The sequence below is a fragment of the Xiphophorus couchianus genome, chromosome 19 (genome assembly GCF_001444195.1).
Source record: "Xiphophorus couchianus chromosome 19, X_couchianus-1.0, whole genome shotgun sequence".
NCBI lineage: Eukaryota > Metazoa > Chordata > Actinopteri > Cyprinodontiformes > Poeciliidae > Xiphophorus > Xiphophorus couchianus.
In genome coordinates, this window is record NC_040246.1 from 14,227,975 (window position 1) to 14,246,729 (window position 18,755).

Genomic DNA, 18,755 nt, shown 5'->3' on the forward strand with positions numbered 1-18,755 from the left:
CAGCTTCTTTTTCTCTGCTAAGAAAAAGAAAAAATTTCACCACAGCATGACTCTGCCACCATCATGTCACAGTCAGACAGTATATTTAAGGTTATACTGGTTATACTAGTTTTCCTCCACAGTGCTCTTCAACAAGGCCTAAAAGTTTTTTTACGATCTGACCTGCAAATTGAGCACCTTCCACTCTGAACACAGAACCGGCTGTTATTTTGTTATTTTAACATCTTGACTTTTTTTTTTAAGTCTGAATTTGTAAAGACAAGCGATCATCTCAACAGATTCTCCCACCTGAGCTGCAGTTCCTCCAGAGTCACCAAATCTCTGAGGATTTTTTAAAACAGCTACATTCATACTGAGATACAAGTGGACTCTATTTAGGCAATAGATGTTTATTTGTATAATAACTTTTAACAATAAGACAATTCAAAGTGCCTTATATAATTGAAAGCATGAAACTGTGCATTGCAGTCTTATAATAAAGGAGAGGGGGAGGTGATTTTAAAGGACTACAATTAATTTTATTAAGGGATATTTTGTTAAAAGGGGAAAACACAAATGCAGATCACATCTTAAATTTTTATTTGGAACAACTAAAGTGTGGAATAATTTCCCTTCCATTTCATAATTGTGCAGTTTTATATTGCTCTATCACACACAATTCTTATGAAATATGTGAGGTGTCAATAGTTTTACGAGGCACTGTTCTTTTACTGTGTGTGTCTTTCTTGGCGTGTCATAAAATCTGGAGATGCGTACAAGTTTTCTCAAAACTACGTCTGTGGTTTGGGACTTAGAGTAATTATAAGTGTTTGCTCAGTTTCGCTCCACTAAGGGAAACTCATCTACACATGCTAAAACTTCATTCTCGCAGCCACATTTTCACTCTTGTAAAACTTTTATGGCCTTGCGTGAATATTGTACATTCCTCACTAGCCTTATTATGAAATCATCTAAACTGACGTTCCCAGATGCGGGCGCCCTTTCAGATTTTTCTTAGAGATGAATTGATCTGAAACCCCCCCAATAAAACCACATTCCAAATGTGTGTGAGAACTTTTACTGATTTCTAGGCTGAGTGAAAAGCAGTTCATTTCTTTTTTGCCACGTCAACCGTCTGCTTCTTCTGATATTGATGCATTTGTTGACATATATGTTTTACCACAGGGCTTTGATTTGTAATCTAAGCTTGCACGGCAGTCTCGGTTTACAGCCGAGGTCTCGACGTATGGACACACGCAGGTACACCACAGACGCCTGCTGTGCTCTCTCTAAAGCCTCATTTAGAGCAGCACAAATCACATGTGCATGGCAGTAATTACCCTAGTTTTTCTCTGACACGCCATGGTCATTTACAAGATTAACCAGTCATAGATAAATAAATCTTTCATGAATGTCTCTCCTACACATTGAATACAACTTAAAAGTGCAATTTTCTACTTAAGGAAATCACATTTTATTACATGACATTTATTCTGCATAGTGTGTGTTTATAAAAGATTTGACATAAATGTAAAATATGTAAAATCTGAGACTTTGTCCTGTGAAAAAGAGAGAAAATCTAATCCATTTTTACAAAAAGCAAATCTTTACAAATAAAAACAAAAAGGACATTAAGTCAAAATATATATCACAACTGCATGTATACATAATTAATGTAAAAACAAAGAAGATGGTCGGACAATAAAGCATCATAAACACCATCCTTGAATATCTGAGTTACACCTTTCTGATTGAGTCTTAAAAAAGTAAAAATCAATCTAACTTAATAATGACAATACATGCTCCAACAATTACAGCAGCAGAAAAATAATATAAATACATGTAAGTTGTCATCAAAGTGAAATATAATATATTAACATTGGAGCTTTACTTGATGTGAAGTTCTATCTCTCTTATTTCCACTTTTGACATCTTTGGCCCATAACCCACTATAGTGAATTTTTGGATGTGCGTATCTTTGTGGCAATACAAGCTGTTTTGAATCTCTTGAAGAAAAGTGTAAATTATGCATTACCTGCTGCAATATGCAAAGGTTTTGCTGAAGAATATATATCTCTCTATATATATAGTATAAATGTAGCTATTGTTACATTGACAGCAAATAAAAAACATTTTAACAAAGATGAGATAAATAACCTGACGCCTCTAGTTCTATTTTTCTTTCTTGTTTTTGTTGCCATATTATGTAAATGTTCTGGTTTAAAAGGATCCAGTTTCAGTATTCAAATATTGCTTAAAGATGGATTCACCTAACAGAGTTAAATTTTGGCAAATGGTTTCAAGTGAATAACGTGCTCTAAGGGATGTTGTTCCTGCAGGTAACGATGAGGTCATTTCTTGTCAGCCAGTGGAAGCTGCTCTGTCGGCTCAAGGTAATTATCTGCAGGCACGCAACAGACTAACCGATTTGAGGTTGGCCCCCCGACTCTATGCACACCCCTCCAGCTTCCCTCACCCCCCAACCTTGTGCTTTACCATCTTCCTCTCATTTGACATGCTCACCAGTTGTAAAATGGTCATATTTATCTTACTAATCATTCTCACTTTGCATTCCACTGAAGCTTTGGGGTTCATATAGAAAGTAAGGCAAGACTTTCATTGAAACATGGAGTCATCCAGACTAATGACTTGCAGAAGAGTTCTCCATCTCTTCATCTGAGGGAAGATGAACCAGATCAGCAGCAGCTGAGGACCGTAGACTTTTTATGTTGCATGCAAAGCAGAGAAAGTTGTCTCAACAGTAAAATGCTACCCTCTAGTGTCCAAACAATCTCACAAATCTTATATAACCAAAAAGGTGTTTGAAGGTCCACTAGGACATTTTCCTGGAACCAGGATAGTTTTCCAGAGCAGTTATTTGCCCCACTTTGTTTCCGCCGCAGGTAAAAGGTTAAAAATTTATCCCCAGCATCAGAGTGATGAGGAGGGAGAGTGGAAAGAGTTGTGATTTTTTCAGACTTCCAATTCAATTATCTCATTTTAAACTTGTCTAAGTCTGATATTTTAGCTTTAGCAGAAAATAAATAAACTTCTACTTTCAACAGTCTATAGAGACAAAAGGGGAATATTCAAAGCTACACAATTTAAACGATCACAACCTCTGTGGTCATTGATAGATTGAAAGGAGCGCTGCAGCTGAATTTGTGTGGGTTTGCATGTGCTCACTTCCAACATGTGGCTTTGAAAAATAAAAATCGATTTTGAAGTCAAGTAACCATGGTGCTGGTATTAGCATAACTGAAGACCAGTGTACAAAATATAGCATATTAAGTAGTAATGTCCTTGTGGTATATTTATGTTCACAGAGAATTAAAATATCCGTTATGTTTACAGAAAAGTTCTATGGATTGAAAAATATTGTTATCAGCAGAAAATAAAAATAATATATTCAACCGGTTTTTAACTCAAAAAATCCTGAACTGAAGTACTTTTGGTATTAGATTTCAATTTTGCCATAATACATTTCCATGTTCATGTTGGTGAGAGAAACAAAACATTGAAAATTTAGGAGCTTATGCATAAGGAAATGTGATGTACATATTCTCTGTGGCGCGGCTGCTGTTCTTGGATAGTTTTCTGTCCTCTGGACGAATTCTGCTGGAGTAGTAGTAATAAACGAACAAGAAGAATCCTACAAGCACATAATGTATTGGTTATTTTTTCTTTTCAGACATTTAGTCTGGAATTGAAGAGGTTCACTTTCAGTTCTAGGCTTACCTTGAAAGGAGTTGAGGATGGTAAAGATGTAGTAGGAGGGAAGGAGCAGAGGGCCGTAGCTGAAAAAAGCAAATCCCCAGCTGATGCCCAAAAGGCAGAAAAGACCCAGAAGAGAGAAAAACGTTTTCTTGGTAGAAATTTTGTCCCTGTTGTCTGCTTTAGATGCAAATTTAGTGATCTGCACTACAGTTACAAGGAATACGGTTAGAGTGAAGATGAACACAATTCCATAGTAACCAATGTTCACTCCTAAGTGTAATGTAGAGTCAGGGATCCAACACCTGGAAGTCATGAGAGAGATTTGATTATTTTATAATCTGAAGCATAAATATGTAACTTAAATTATCTTCATAAGATCCTTACATGTTTACTGAAGTCCCATTATTATCAGAAATTTCCACGTTACCATAGTTACTAGAGGCAAGAAGTCCAATCACAATCAGAGCGGGAATGACTAAACAGAGAGAAAACACATTTTCTTTTAGTGATTATAATCTGCAGACAAACAAATCACAGTAAATTTGAACTATTTGGAGCTCTCACCCCATCCCGCGATGCAAATCTTGCATATGTAATATTTTATGTCTGTGGAGATCTGGTGTAGATTGAAGTACAGGTGCAAGGCCTGCATGAAGAACCATGTGAATGTGGCCAGCATGCTGTAGTGCAGAGCCGCTGCCATCACCACACAAGCTGCTAAGACCTTCAGTTTCGCGATTGACTCATTTATCAAGAAGCAAAGGTTCAGGAGGAACAGGGCGACAAAGAGATTCATGAGGATCTTTACAGCCTCACTGGCTTTATTTTTCCTGTGAAGCAAATTGGTTTGTGTTAACAATACCCTTCTATAAGTAGAATTTAAATCAAAAGCAGACCTTTTTTTCTTCTTTTTTTTACCTTACGAGAAAATGCATGAAGAGAGTCACACCCAGGAAGAATAAGGATATGCCACAGCCAGCTTTTGTGATTTGGGTCAGGGTTTTCAAGTCAGAATAACTAATATTTTTATTCCCTGGTGACTGGTTTAAACAACAATATTTGCTTAGTAAACATGAAAAATATACGTGGTGTTCTTAAAAAATGCATAAAAATGACTCACCATAATAAGAGCAAAGAAGGTAAGGTGAGAGCATTGGCATATGACGCTGCTGTTGACTTCCATTGTTTTGCAGCCATCTGTAATCCAGTTGTGTGCACCACCTGGTGGCCAGTAGGTGATGTTGCAGTTGCTTGGTATTGCTACATCTACCACAACGGCTTTCCTCTGTTGTTTATCCACTACGACAATGTCTGGTTGGTTCGCCATTACCATTTTGTCTGTCTGGACAAAATGGTAATGGCGAACCATTACCATTATATATATGGAAAAGGTTTCTCGAAAAAGGAGCACGAGAAACTAGAGAAATACCAGGGCCTCAGGGAGGAACTGGAGAGGGCCTGGAAGGTGAAGACCACAGTGGTGCCTGTGGTCATCGGGGCCCTCGGGGCAGTCACCCCCAAACTGGACCAATGGCTACAACAGATCCCAGGAACAACATCAGACATCTCAGTCCAGAAATGTGCCGTCCTTGGCACAGCCAAGATACTGCGCAGAACCCTCAAGCTCCCAGGCCTTTGGTAGAGGACCCGAGCTCAGAGGATAAGAACCACCCGCGGTGGGGTGAGAAGGGAATTTTTATATATATATACTGTATATACAGTATATACATACATACATATACATACATAAGTACAGTGTTGGCTGATAAGTAGAAGGAAGCCAACTAACCAGACTAATATTTCTTTAATATCACATGCCCTTTTACATTAAAACATCTGACAAAAGAAGAAAAGGAAAGGTTTCATTAAAATGTTGAATTTAATTTCCTGAGACATTAAATTCAACCCTTCATCCCTGAGACAAGCATATATGGATGGATGGATAAACACCTTCTTGGTGAATCAAATAAGCTAAAATCTAGAAATGGCATTTGTGAGCCTCTGCTTAGAAACTCAATAAGACTCTTGAACGAACCTGGCTGGTTACTTCTCCCATCCCATGAAACGCAAGAAACACTCCGTCCAGTCTGTAGTGGGACAGATGAAGAAACATTTGAACTCTTATTGTGTCCAACAAAAGGTTATTCTGAAAGTGTTTAGCATCTCTTACCATATTCACGTTACTGAACTGAATATTGATGGTCTCTGAAAGGTTAAATATGTTCACTCCCATCTCAATCCCCAGGATTTGATTATTAAAAAAATAACTTGTTGCGTTGATCTGTTAAGTGTAAAACACTGTTATGAATGGACTGATGAAAAAACTGCTGGTTGTGAGGGAACCAGCAGTTATCTCAGCTATTTTATTTAAATAGCTGATCCTTTGTTTTACCTTAGGAATTTCTGGAAAAAGCAAAATTCCAATATAGGAGCCATTTTTCTTTACGGCCATTTCACTGGCTTCTTTTGGAAGATGAACTGATAGAGTGCAGTCTGTCGCCAAATTGTTGCTTTCTGATAAAATCTATAACAAACAGATTATTACAAATACATGTGTACTGTATCATGGCTGATGATGTGTTTTTTTTCTTGTATAAATAAGGCTGTGTACCTTTACATCTCCATTTGATGCGAAGACAAAGTTCTTGTTATTCTGATTTTGTTGTGTCAGTTTAGCAAACACTCCTTGAATTTTACCAATTGTGATGCTTGCTGTGGTCCTATTGCCCATTAACTCCGCAATAATATTAATTTTACTCATGGTATATCTATAACATAAAATGAGATTTTCATCAAAACATAATTATATGTCCTGACAATTTAACACTCCTTGTAATGCAGCTTCTACTACTGATTATGATATTCTTAGGTCATAGAATTTATTGACAGATATACTTACGCTGCATTCTCAGCATTCTCAGTTTGATTCTGTTCCTTAGAACTAAAGTTCGGGTTATTATCTAGCGACATACTGGACAGAGGTGTTGAAGAAGTGGTAGTGCTTGATGCAGCAGTAGTTGGGCTTGATGTTGTAGTCCCCGATGTTGCAGGTTGTGAGGGCTAGTTTGAAACAAAGATTTTTATATGTGCAATATGTCAGTTATTTCTTTACAAAGAATTACAGAAGTGATCTTACCAAAGCATAAATTGGGATTGATGTTGTAGTCCCCGATGTTGCAGGTTGAGAGGGCTAGTTTGACACAAAGGTTTTTTATATGTGTAATATGTCAGTTATTTTGTTGAAAAGAAATTATAGAAATCCACTTACCAAAGCAGAAGTTGGGCTTGATGTTGTTTTCCCCGATGTTGCAGGTTGAGAGGGCTAGTTTAAAACAAAGGTTTTTTATATGTGTAATATGTCAGTTATTTCTTTACATAGAAATGACAGATGTCATCTTACCAAAGCAGAAGTTGGGCTTGATGTTATAGTCCCCGATGTTGCGGGTTGAGAGGGCTAGTTTGAAACAAGTGTTTTTTATATATGTAATATGTCAGTTATTTCTTTACAAAGAAAGTACAGATATCAACTTACCAAACTAGAAGTTGGGCTTGATGTTATAGTCCCCGATGTTGCAGGTTGAGAGGGCTAGTTTGACACAAAGGATTTTATATGTGTAATATGTCACTTATTTCTTTACAAAGAAATTACAAATGTCATCTTACCAAAGCAGAAGTTGGGCTTGATGTTATAGTCCCCGATGTTGCAGGTTGAGAGGGCTAGTTTGACACAAAGGTTTTTATATGTGTAATATGTCAGTTATTTATTTGAAAAGAAATGACAGATGTCATCTTACCAAAGCAGAAGTTGGGCTTGATGTTATAGTCCCCGATGTTGCGGGTTGAGAGGGCTAGTTTGAAACAAATGTTTTTTATATATGTAATATGTCAGTTATTACTTTACAAAGAAATTACAGATATCAACTTACCAAACTAGAAGTTGGGCTTGATGTTGTACTCCCCGATGTTGCAGGTTGAGAGGGCTAGTTTGACACAAAGGTTTTTATATGTGTAATATGTCACTTATTTCTTTACAAAGAAATTACAGATGTCATCTTACCAAAGCAGAAGTTGGGCTTGATGTTGTAGTCCCCGATGTTGCAGGTTGAGAGGGCTAGTTTGAAACAAATGTTTTTTATATATGTAATATGTCAGTTATTTCTTTACAAAGAAAGTACAGATATCAACTTACCAAACTAGAAGTTGGGCTTGATGTTATAGTCCCCGATGTTGCGGGTTGAGAGGGCTAGTTTGAAACAAATGTTTTTTATATATGTAATATGTCAGTTATTACTTTACAAAGAAATTACAGATATCAACTTACCAAACTAGAAGTTGGGCTTGATGTTATAGTCCCCGATGTTGCAGGTTGAGAGGGCTAGTTTGACACAAAGGATTTTATATGTGTAATATGTCACTTATTTCTTTACAAAGAAATTACAAATGTCATCTTACCAAAGCAGAAGTTGGGCTTGATGTTATAGTCCCCGATGTTGCAGGTTGAGAGGGCTAGTTTGACACAAAGGTTTTTATATGTGTAATATGTCAGTTATTTATTTGAAAAGAAATGACAGATGTCATCTTACCAAAGCAGAAGTTGGGCTTGATGTTATAGTCCCCGATGTTGCGGGTTGAGAGGGCTAGTTTGAAACAAATGTTTTTTTATATATGTAATATGTCAGTTATTACTTTACAAAGAAATTACAGATATCAACTTACCAAAGCAGAAGTTGGGCTTGATGTTGTAGTCCCCGATGTTGCAGGTTGAGAGGGCTAGTTTGACACAAAGGTTTTTATATGTGTAATATGTCACTTATTTCTTTACAAAGAAATTACAGATGTCATCTTACCAAAGCAGAAGTTGGACTTGATGTTATAGTCCCCGATGTTGCAGGTTGAGAGGGCTAGTTTAAAACAAAGGATTTTTATATGTGTAATATGTCAATTATTTATTGACAAAGAAATGACAGATGTCATCTTACCAAAGCAGAAGTTGGGCTTGATGTTGTAGTCCCCGATGTTGCAGGTTGAGAGGGCTAGTTTGAAACAAATGTTTTTTATATATGTAATATGTCAGTTATTTCTTTACAAAGAAAGTACAGATATCAACTTACCAAACTAGAAGTTGGGCTTGATGTTATAGTCCCCGATGTTGCAGGTTGAGAGGGCTAGTTTGACACAAAGGATTTTATATGTGTAATATGTCACTTATTTCTTTACAAAGAAATTACAAATGTCATCTTACCAAAGCAGAAGTTGGACTTGATGTTATAGTCCCCGATGTTGCAGGTTGAGAGGGCTAGTTTAAAACAAAGGATTTTTATATGTGTAATATGTCAATTAATTATTGACAAAGAAATGACAGATGTCATCTTACCAAAGCAGAAGTTGGGCTTGATGTTGTAGTCCCCGATGTTGCAGGTTGAGAGGGCTAGTTTGAAACAAATGTTTTTTATATATGTAATATGTCAGTTTTTTCTTTACAAAGAAAGTACAGATATCAACTTACCAAACTAGAAGTTGGGCTTGATGTTATAGTCCCCGATGTTGCAGGTTGAGAGGGCTAGTTTGACACAAAGGATTTTATATGTGTAATATGTCACTTATTTCTTTACAAAGAAATTACAAATGTCATCTTACCAAAGCAGAAGTTGGGCTTGATGTTATAGTCCCCGATGTTGCAGGTTGAGAGGGCTAGTTTGACACAAAGGTTTTTATATGTGTAATATGTCAGTTATTTATTTGAAAAGAAATGACAGATGTCATCTTACCAAAGCAGAAGTTGGGCTTGATGTTATAGTCCCCGATGTTGCGGGTTGAGAGGGCTAGTTTGAAACAAATGTTTTTTATATATGTAATATGTCAGTTATTACTTTACAAAGAAATTACAGATATCAACTTACCAAACTAGAAGTTGGGCTTGATGTTGTACTCCCCGATGTTGCAGGTTGAGAGGGCTAGTTTGACACAAAGGTTTTTATATGTGTAATATGTCACTTATTTCTTTACAAAGAAATTACAGATGTCATCTTACCAAAGCAGAAGTTGGACTTGATGTTATAGTCCCCGATGTTGCAGGTTGAGAGGGCTAGTTTAAAACAAAGGATTTTTATATGTGTAATATGTCAATTATTTATTGACAAAGAAATGACAGATGTCATCTTACCAAAGCAGAAGTTGGGCTTGATGTTGTAGTCCCCGATGTTGCAGGTTGAGAGGGCTAGTTTGAAACAAATGTTTTTTATATATGTAATATGTCACTTATTTCTTTACAAAGAAATTACAGATATCAACTTACCAAACTAGAAGTTGGGCTTGATGTTGTAGTCCCCGATGTTGCAGGTTGAGAGGGCTAGTTTGACACAAAGGTTTTTATATGTGTAATATGTCACTTATTTCTTTACAAAGAAATGACAGATGTCATCTTACCAAAGCAGAAGTTGGGCTTGATGTTGTAGTCCCCGATGTTGCAGGTTGAGAGGGCTAGTTTGACACAAAGGTTTTTATATGTGTAATATGTCAGTTATTTCTTTACAAAGAAATTACAGATATCAACTTACCAAACTAGTAGTTGGGCTTGATGTTTTAGTCCCCGATGTTGCAGGTTGAGAGGGCTAGTTTGACACAAAGGTTTTTATATGTGTAATATGTCACTTATTTCTTTACAAAGAAATTACAGATGTCATCTTACCAAAGCAGAAGTTGGACTTGATGTTATAGTCCCCGATGTTGCAGGTTGAGAGGGCTAGTTTAAAACAAAGGATTTTTATATGTGTAATATGTCAATTATTTATTGACAAAGAAATGACAGATGTCATCTTACCAAAGCAGAAGTTGGGCTTGATGTTGTAGTCCCCGATGTTGCAGGTTGAGAGGGCTAGTTTGAAACAAATGTTTTTTATATATGTAATATGTCAGTTATTTCTTTACAAAGAAAGTACAGATATCAACTTACCAAACTAGAAGTTGGGCTTGATGTTATAGTCCCCGATGTTGCAGGTTGAGAGGGCTAGTTTGACACAAAGGATTTTATATGTGTAATATGTCACTTATTTCTTTACAAAGAAATTACAAATGTCATCTTACCAAAGCAGAAGTTGGACTTGATGTTATAGTCCCCGATGTTGCAGGTTGAGAGGGCTAGTTTAAAACAAAGGATTTTTATATGTGTAATATGTCAATTAATTATTGACAAAGAAATGACAGATGTCATCTTACCAAAGCAGAAGTTGGGCTTGATGTTGTAGTCCCCGATGTTGCAGGTTGAGAGGGCTAGTTTGAAACAAATGTTTTTTATATATGTAATATGTCAGTTTTTTCTTTACAAAGAAAGTACAGATATCAACTTACCAAACTAGAAGTTGGGCTTGATGTTATAGTCCCCGATGTTGCAGGTTGAGAGGGCTAGTTTGACACAAAGGATTTTATATGTGTAATATGTCACTTATTTCTTTACAAAGAAATTACAAATGTCATCTTACCAAAGCAGAAGTTGGGCTTGATGTTATAGTCCCCGATGTTGCAGGTTGAGAGGGCTAGTTTGACACAAAGGTTTTTATATGTGTAATATGTCAGTTATTTATTTGAAAAGAAATGACAGATGTCATCTTACCAAAGCAGAAGTTGGGCTTGATGTTATAGTCCCCGATGTTGCGGGTTGAGAGGGCTAGTTTGAAACAAATGTTTTTTATATATGTAATATGTCAGTTATTACTTTACAAAGAAATTACAGATATCAACTTACCAAACTAGAAGTTGGGCTTGATGTTGTACTCCCCGATGTTGCAGGTTGAGAGGGCTAGTTTAAAACAAAGGATTTTTATATGTGTAATATGTCAATTATTTATTGACAAAGAAATGACAGATGTCATCTTACCAAAGCAGAAGTTGGGCTTGATGTTGTAGTCCCCGATGTTGCAGGTTGAGAGGGCTAGTTTGAAACAAATGTTTTTTATATATGTAATATGTCACTTATTTCTTTACAAAGAAATTACAGATATCAACTTACCAAACTAGAAGTTGGGCTTGATGTTGTAGTCCCCGATGTTGCAGGTTGAGAGGGCTAGTTTGACACAAAGGTTTTTATATGTGTAATATGTCACTTATTTCTTTACAAAGAAATGACAGATGTCATCTTACCAAAGCAGAAGTTGGGCTTGATGTTGTAGTCCCCGATGTTGCAGGTTGAGAGGGCTAGTTTGACACAAAGGTTTTTATATGTGTAATATGTCAGTTATTTCTTTACAAAGAAATTACAGATATCAACTTACCAAACTAGTAGTTGGGCTTGATGTTTTAGTCCCCGATGTTGCAGGTTGAGAGGGCTAGTTTGACACAAAGGTTTTTATATGTGTAATATGTCACTTATTTCTTTACAAAGAAATGACAGATGTCATCTTACCAAAGCAGAAGTTGGGCTTGATGTTTTAGTCCCCGATGTTGCAGGTTGAGAGGGCTAGTTTAAAACAAAGGTTTTTTATATGTGTAATATGTCAGTTATTTATTTACAAAGAAATGACAGATGTCATCTTACCAAAGCAGAAGTTGGGCTTGATGTTGTAGTCCCCGATGTTGCAGGTTGAAAGGGCTAGTTTGAAACAAATGTTTTTTATATATGTAATATGTCAGTTATTTCTTTACAAAGAAATTACAGATGTCAACTTACCAAAGCAGAAGTTGGGCTTGATGTTGTAGTCCCCGATGTTGCAGGTTGAGAGGGCTATTTTAAAACAAAGGTTTTTTATATGTGTAATATGTCAGTTATTTATTTACAAAGAAATGACAGATGTCATCTTACCAAAGCAGAAGTTGGGCTTGATGTTGTAGTCCCCGATGTTGCAGGTTGAAAGGGCTAGTTTGAAACAAATGTTTTTTATATATGTAATATGTCAGTTATTTCTTTACAAAGAAATTACAGATGTCAACTTATCAAAGCAGAAGTTGGGCTTGATGTTGTAGTGCCCGATGTTGCAGGTTGAGAGGGCTATTTTAAAACAAAGGTTTTTTATATGTGTAATATGTCATTTATTTATTTACAAAGAAATGACAGATGTCATCTTACCAAAGCAGAAGTTGGGCTTGATGTTGTAGCCCCCGATGTTGCAGGTTGAGAGGGCTAGTTTGAAACAAATGTTTTTTATATATGTAATATGTCAGTTATTTCTTTACAAAGAAATTACAGATGTCAACTTACCAAAGCAGAAGTTGGGCTTGATGTTATATTCCCCGATGTTGCAGGTTGAGAGGGCTATTTTAAAACAAAGGTTTTTTATATGTGTAATATGTCAGTTATCTATTTACAAAGAAATGACAGATGTCATCTTACCAAAGCAGAAGTTGGGCTTGATGTTGTAGTCCCCGATGTTGCAGGTTGAGAGGGCTAGTTTGAAACAAATGTTTCTTATATATGTAATATGTCAGTTATTTCTTTACAAAGAAATTACAGATATCAACTTACCAAACTAGAAGTTGGGCTTGATGTTATAGTCCCCGATGTTGCAGGTTGAGAGGGCTAGTTTGACACAAAGGTTTTTATATGTGTAATATGTCACTTATTTCTTTACAAAGAAATTACAGATGTCATCTTACCAAAGCAGAAGTTGGGCTTGATGTTGTAGTCCCCGATGTTGCAGGTTGAGAGGGCTAGTTTGAAACAATGGTTTTTTATATATGTAATATGTCAATTATTTATTGACAAAGAAATGACAGATGTCATCTTACCAAAGCAGAAGTTGGGCTTGATGTTGTAGTCCCCGATGTTGCAGGTTGAGAGGGCTAGTTTGACACAAAGGTTTTTTATATGTGTAATATGTCAGTAATTTCTTTACAAAGAAATTACAGATATCAACTTACCAAACTAGAAGTTGGGCTTGATGTTGTAGTCCCCGATGTTGCAGGTTGAGAGGGCTAGTTTGACACAAAGGTTTTTTATATGTGTAATATGTCACTTATTTCTTTACAAAGAAATTACAGATGTCATCTTACCAAAGCAGAAGTTGGGCTTGATGTTGTAGTCCCCGATGTTGCAGGTTGAGAGGGCTAGTTTGAAACAATGGTTTTTTATATATGTAATATGTCAATTATTTATTGACAAAGAAATGACAGATGTCATCTTACCAAAGCAGAAGTTGGGCTTGATGTTGTAGTCCCCGATGTTGCAGGTTGAGAGGGCTAGTTTGAAACAAATGTTTTTTATATATGTAATATGTCAGTTATTTCTTTACAAAGAAATTACAGATATCAACTTACAAAACTAGAAGTTGGGCTTGATGTTATAGTCCCCGATGTTGCAGGTTGAGAGGGCTAGTTTGACACAAAGGTTTTTATATGTGTAATATGTCAGTTATTTCTTTACAAAGAAATTACAGATGTCATCTTACCAAAGCAAAAGTTGGGCTTGATGTTGTAGTCCCCGATGTTGCAGGTTCAGAGGGCTAGTTTGACACAAAGGTTTTTTATATGTGTAATATGTCAGTAATTTCTTTACAAAGAAATGACAGAAGTCAACTTACCAAAGCAGAAGTTGGGCTTGATGTTGTAGTGCCCGATGTTGCAGGTTGAGAGGGCTAGTTTGAAACAAAGGTTTTTTATATATGTAATATGTCAATTATTTATTTACAAAGTAATGGCAGATGTCATCTTACCAAACTAGAAGTTGGGCTTGATGTTGTAGTCCCCGATGTTGCAGGTTGAGAGGGCTAGTTTGACACAAAGGTTTTTATATGTGTAATATGTCAGTTATTTCTTTACAAAGAAATTACAGATGTCAACTTACCAAAGCAGAAGTTGGGCTTGATGTTGTAGTCCCCGATGTTGCAGGTTGAGAGGGCTAGTTTAAAACAAAGGTTTTTTATATGTGTAATATGTCTGTTATTTCTTTACAAAGAAATTACAGATATCAACTTACCAAACTAGAAGTTGGGCTTGATGTTATAGTCCCCGATGTTGCAGGTTGAGAGGGCTAGTTTGACACAAAGGTTTTTATATGTGTAATATGTCAGTTATTTCTTTACAAAGAAATGACAGATGTCAACTTACCAAAGCAGAAGTTGGGCTTGATGTTGTAGTCCCCGATGTTGCAGGTTGAGAGGGCTAGTTTGACACAAAGGTTTTTATATGTGTAATATGTCACTTATTTCTTTACAAAGAATTTACAGATGTCAACTTACCAAAGCAGAAGTTGGGCTTGATGTTGTAGTCCCCGATGTTGCAGGTTGAGAGGGCTAGTTTAAAACAAAGTTTTTTTATATGTGTAATATGTCAGTTATTTATTTACAAAGAAATGACAGATGTCATCTTACCAAAGCAGAAGTTGGGCTTGATGTTGTAGTCCCCGATGTTGCAGGTTGAAAGGGCTAGTTTGAAACAAATGTTTTTTATATATGTAATATGTCAGTTATTTCTTTACAAAGAAATTACAGATGTCAACTTACCAAAGCAGAAGTTGGGCTTGATGTTGTAGTCCCCGATGTTGCAGGTTGAGAGGGCTATTTTAAAACAAAGGTTTTTTATATGTGTAATATGTCAGTTATTTATTTACAAAGAAATGACAGATGTCATCTTACCAAAGCAGAAGTTGGGCTTGATGTTGTAGTCCCCGATGTTGCAGGTTGAGAGGGCTAGTTTGAAACAAATGTTTTTTATATATGTAATATGTCAGTTATTTCTTTAGAAAGAAATTACAGATATCAACTTACCAAACTAGAAGTTGGGCTTGATGTTATAGTCCCCGATGTTGCAGGTTGAGAGGGCTAGTTTGAAACAAATGTTTTTTATATATGTAATATGTCAGTTATTTCTTTAGAAAGAAATTACAGATATCAACTTACCAAACTAGAAGTTGGGCTTGATGTTATAGTCCCCGATGTTGCAGGTTGAGAGGGCTAGTTTGACACAAAGGTTTCTATATGTGTAATATGTCAGTTATTTCTTTACAAAGAAATTACAGATATCAACTTACCAAACTAGAAGTTGGGCTTGATGTTATAGTCCCCGATGTTGTAGGTTGAGAGGGCTAGTTTGACACAAAGGTTTTTATATGTGTAATATGTCAGTTATTTATTTACAAAGAAATTACAGATGTCATCTTACCAAAGAAGAAGTTGGGCTTGGTGTTGTAGTCCCCGATGTTGCAGGTTGAGAGGGCTAGTTTGAAACAATGGTTTTTTATATATGTAATTTGTCAATTATTTATTGACAAAGAAATGACAGATGTCATCTTACCAAAGCAGAAGTTGGGCTTGATGTTGTAGTCCCCGATGTTGCAGGTTGAGAGGGCTAGTTTGAAACAAATGTTTTTTATATATGTAATATGTCAGTTATTTCTTTACAAAGAAATTACAGATATCAACTTACCAAACTAGAAGTTGGACTTGATGTTATAGTCCCCGATGTTGCAGGTTGAGAGGGCTAGTTTGACACAAAGGTTTTTATATGTGTAATATGTTACTTATTTCTTTACAAGGAAATTACAGATGTCAACTTACCAAAGCAGAAGTTGGGCTTGATGTTGTAGTCCCCGATGTTGCAGGTTGAGAGGGCTAGTTTGAAACAAATATTTTTTATATATGTAATATGTCAGTTATTTCTTTACAAAGAAATTACAGATATCAACTTACCAAACTAGTAGTTGGGCTTGATGTTATAGTCCCCGATGTTGCAGGTTGAGAGGGCTAGTTTAAAACAAAGGTTTTTTATATGTGTAATATGTCAGTTATTTATTTACAAAGAAATGACAGATGTCATCTTACCGAAGCAGAAGTTGGGCTTGATGTTGTAGTCCCCGATGTTGCAGGTTGAGAGGGCTAGTTTGAAACAAAGGCTTTTTATATATGTAATATGTCACTTATTTCTTTACAAAGAAATTACAGATGTCATCTTACCAAAGCAGAAGTTGGGCTTGATGTTGAAGTCCCCGATGTTGCAGGTTGAGAGGGCTAGTTTGAAACAAATGTTTTTTATATATGTAATATGTCAGTTATTTCTTTAGAAAGAAATTACAGATATCAACTTACCAAACTAGTAGTTGGGCTTGATGTTATAGTCCCCGATGTTGCAGGTTGAGAGGGCTAGTTTGACACAAATGTTTTTTATATGTGTAATATGTCAGTTATTTCTTTACATAGAAATGACAGATGTCATCTTACCAAAGCAGAAGTTGGGCTTGATGTTGTAGTCCCCGATGTTGCAGGTTGAGATGGCTAGTTTGAAACAAATGTTTTTTATATATGTAATGTCAGTTATTTCTTTACAAAGAAATTACAGATATCAACTTACCAAACTAGAAGTTGGGCTTGATGTTATAGTCCCCGATGTTGCAGGTTGAGAGGGCTAGTTTGACACAAAGGTTTTTATATGTGTAATATGTCAGTTATTTCTTTACATAGAAATGACAGATGTCATCTTACCAAAGCAGAAGTTGGGCTTGATGTTGTAGTCCCCGATGTTGCAGGTTGAGAGGGCTAGTTTAAAACAAAGGTTTTTTATATGTGTAATATGTCAGTTATTTATTTACAAAGAAATGACAGATGTCATCTTACCGAAGCAGAAGTTGGGCTTGATGTTGTAGTCCCCGATGTTGCAGGTTGAGAGGGCTAGTTTGACACAAAGGTTTTTATATGTGTAATATGTCAGTTATTTCTTTACAAAGAAATGACAGATGTCATCTTACCAAAGCAGAAGTTGGGCTTGATGTTGTAGTCCCCGATGTTGCAGGTTGAGAGGGCTAGTTTGACACAAAGGTTTTTTATATGTGTGATATATGTCAGTAATTTCTTTACAAAGAAATGACAGAAGTCAACTTACCAAAGCAGAAGTTGGGCTTGATGTTGTAGTGCCCGATGTTGCAGGTTGAGAGGGCTAGTTTGACACAAAGGTTTTTATATGTGTAATATGTCACTTATTTCTTTACAAAGAAATTACAGATGTCATCTTACCAAAGCAGAAGTTGGGCTTGATGTTGTAGTCCCCGATGTTGCAGGTTGAGAGGGCTAGTTTGACACAAAGGTTTTTATATGTGTGATATATGTCAGTTATTTCTTTACAAAGAAATTACAGATGTCAACTTACCAAAGCAGAAGTTGGGCTTGATGTTGTAGTCCCCGATGTTGCAGGTTGAGAGGGCTAGTTTGAAACAAATATTTTTTATATATGTAATATGTTAGTTATTTCTTTACAAAGAAATTACAGATATCAACTTACCAAACTAGTAGTTGGGCTTGATGTTATAGTCCCCGATGTTGCAGGTTGAGAGGGCTAGTTTAAAACAAAGGTTTTTTATATGTGTAATATGTCAGTTATTTATTTACAAAGAAATGACAGATGTCATCTTACCGAAGCAGAAGTTGGGCTTGATGTTGTAGTCCCCGATGTTGCAGGTTGAGAGGGCTAGTTTGAAACAAAGGTTTTTTATATATGTAATATGTCAGTTATTTCTTTACAAAGAAATTACAGATATCAACTTACCAAACTAGTAGTTGGGCTTGATGTTATAGTCCCCGATGTTGCAGGTTGAGAGGGCTAGTTTGACACAAAGGTTTTTATATGTGTAATATGTCAGTTATTTCTTTAAATAGAAAAGACAGATGTCATCTTACCAAAGCAGAAGTTGGGCTTGATGTTGTAGTCCCCGATGTTGCAGGTTGAGATGGCTAGTTTGAAACAAATGTTTTTTATATATGTAATATGTCAGTTATTTCTTTAGAAAGAAATTACAGATATCAACTTACCAAACTAGAAGTTGGGCTTGATGTTATAGTCCCCGATGTTGCAGGTTGAGAGGGCTAGTTTGAAACAAATGTTTTTTATATATGTAATATGTCAGTTATTTCTTTAGAAAGAAATTACAGATATCAACTTACCAAACTAGAAGTTGGGCTTGATGTTATAGTCCCCGATGTTGCAGGTTGAGAGGGCTAGTTTGACACAAAGGTTTCTATATGTGTAATATGTCAGTTATTTCTTTACAAAGAAATTACAGATATCAACTTACCAAACTAGAAGTTGGGCTTGATGTTATAGTCCCCGATGTTGTAGGTTGAGAGGGCTAGTTTGACACAAAGGTT

At 36.0% G+C, this 18,755-nt stretch overlaps 1 protein-coding gene across 1 annotated transcript; it reads right to left on the reverse strand.

The window, feature by feature from the left end:
• Window positions 1-496: 496 nt before the first annotated feature.
• On the reverse strand, window positions 497-7,503 carry LOC114134752 (adhesion G-protein coupled receptor G2-like). Its single transcript, XM_028001532.1, has 13 exons — window positions 7,491-7,503; window positions 6,833-6,886; window positions 6,596-6,756; window positions 6,308-6,464; window positions 6,089-6,220; window positions 5,867-5,977; window positions 5,732-5,783; window positions 4,817-4,917; window positions 4,615-4,736; window positions 4,261-4,526; window positions 4,081-4,171; window positions 3,718-3,998; window positions 497-3,631 (listed from the first exon to the last, which is right to left on the reverse strand). The coding sequence occupies exons 3-13, from the start codon at window positions 6,664-6,666 to the stop codon at window positions 3,513-3,515; spliced, it is 1,503 nt and encodes a 500-aa protein (XP_027857333.1). The 5' UTR covers window positions 6,667-6,756; window positions 6,833-6,886; window positions 7,491-7,503; the 3' UTR covers window positions 497-3,512.
• Between the last annotated feature and the right edge of the window lie 11,252 nt (window positions 7,504-18,755).

Coding starts and splice junctions, on each gene's coding strand:
- LOC114134752 (XM_028001532.1), bottom strand. CDS start 6,666: ATGTCGCTAGATAATAACCCGAACTTTAGTTCTAAGGAACAGAATCAA. Junction 6,465..6,595: donor GAGAATGCTGAGAATGCAGC/GTAAGTATATCT, acceptor TTTATGTTATAG/ATATACCATGAGTAAAATTA. Junction 5,978..6,088: donor TTTTTCCAGAAATTCCTAAG/GTAAAACAAAGG, acceptor TACACTTAACAG/ATCAACGCAACAAGTTATTT.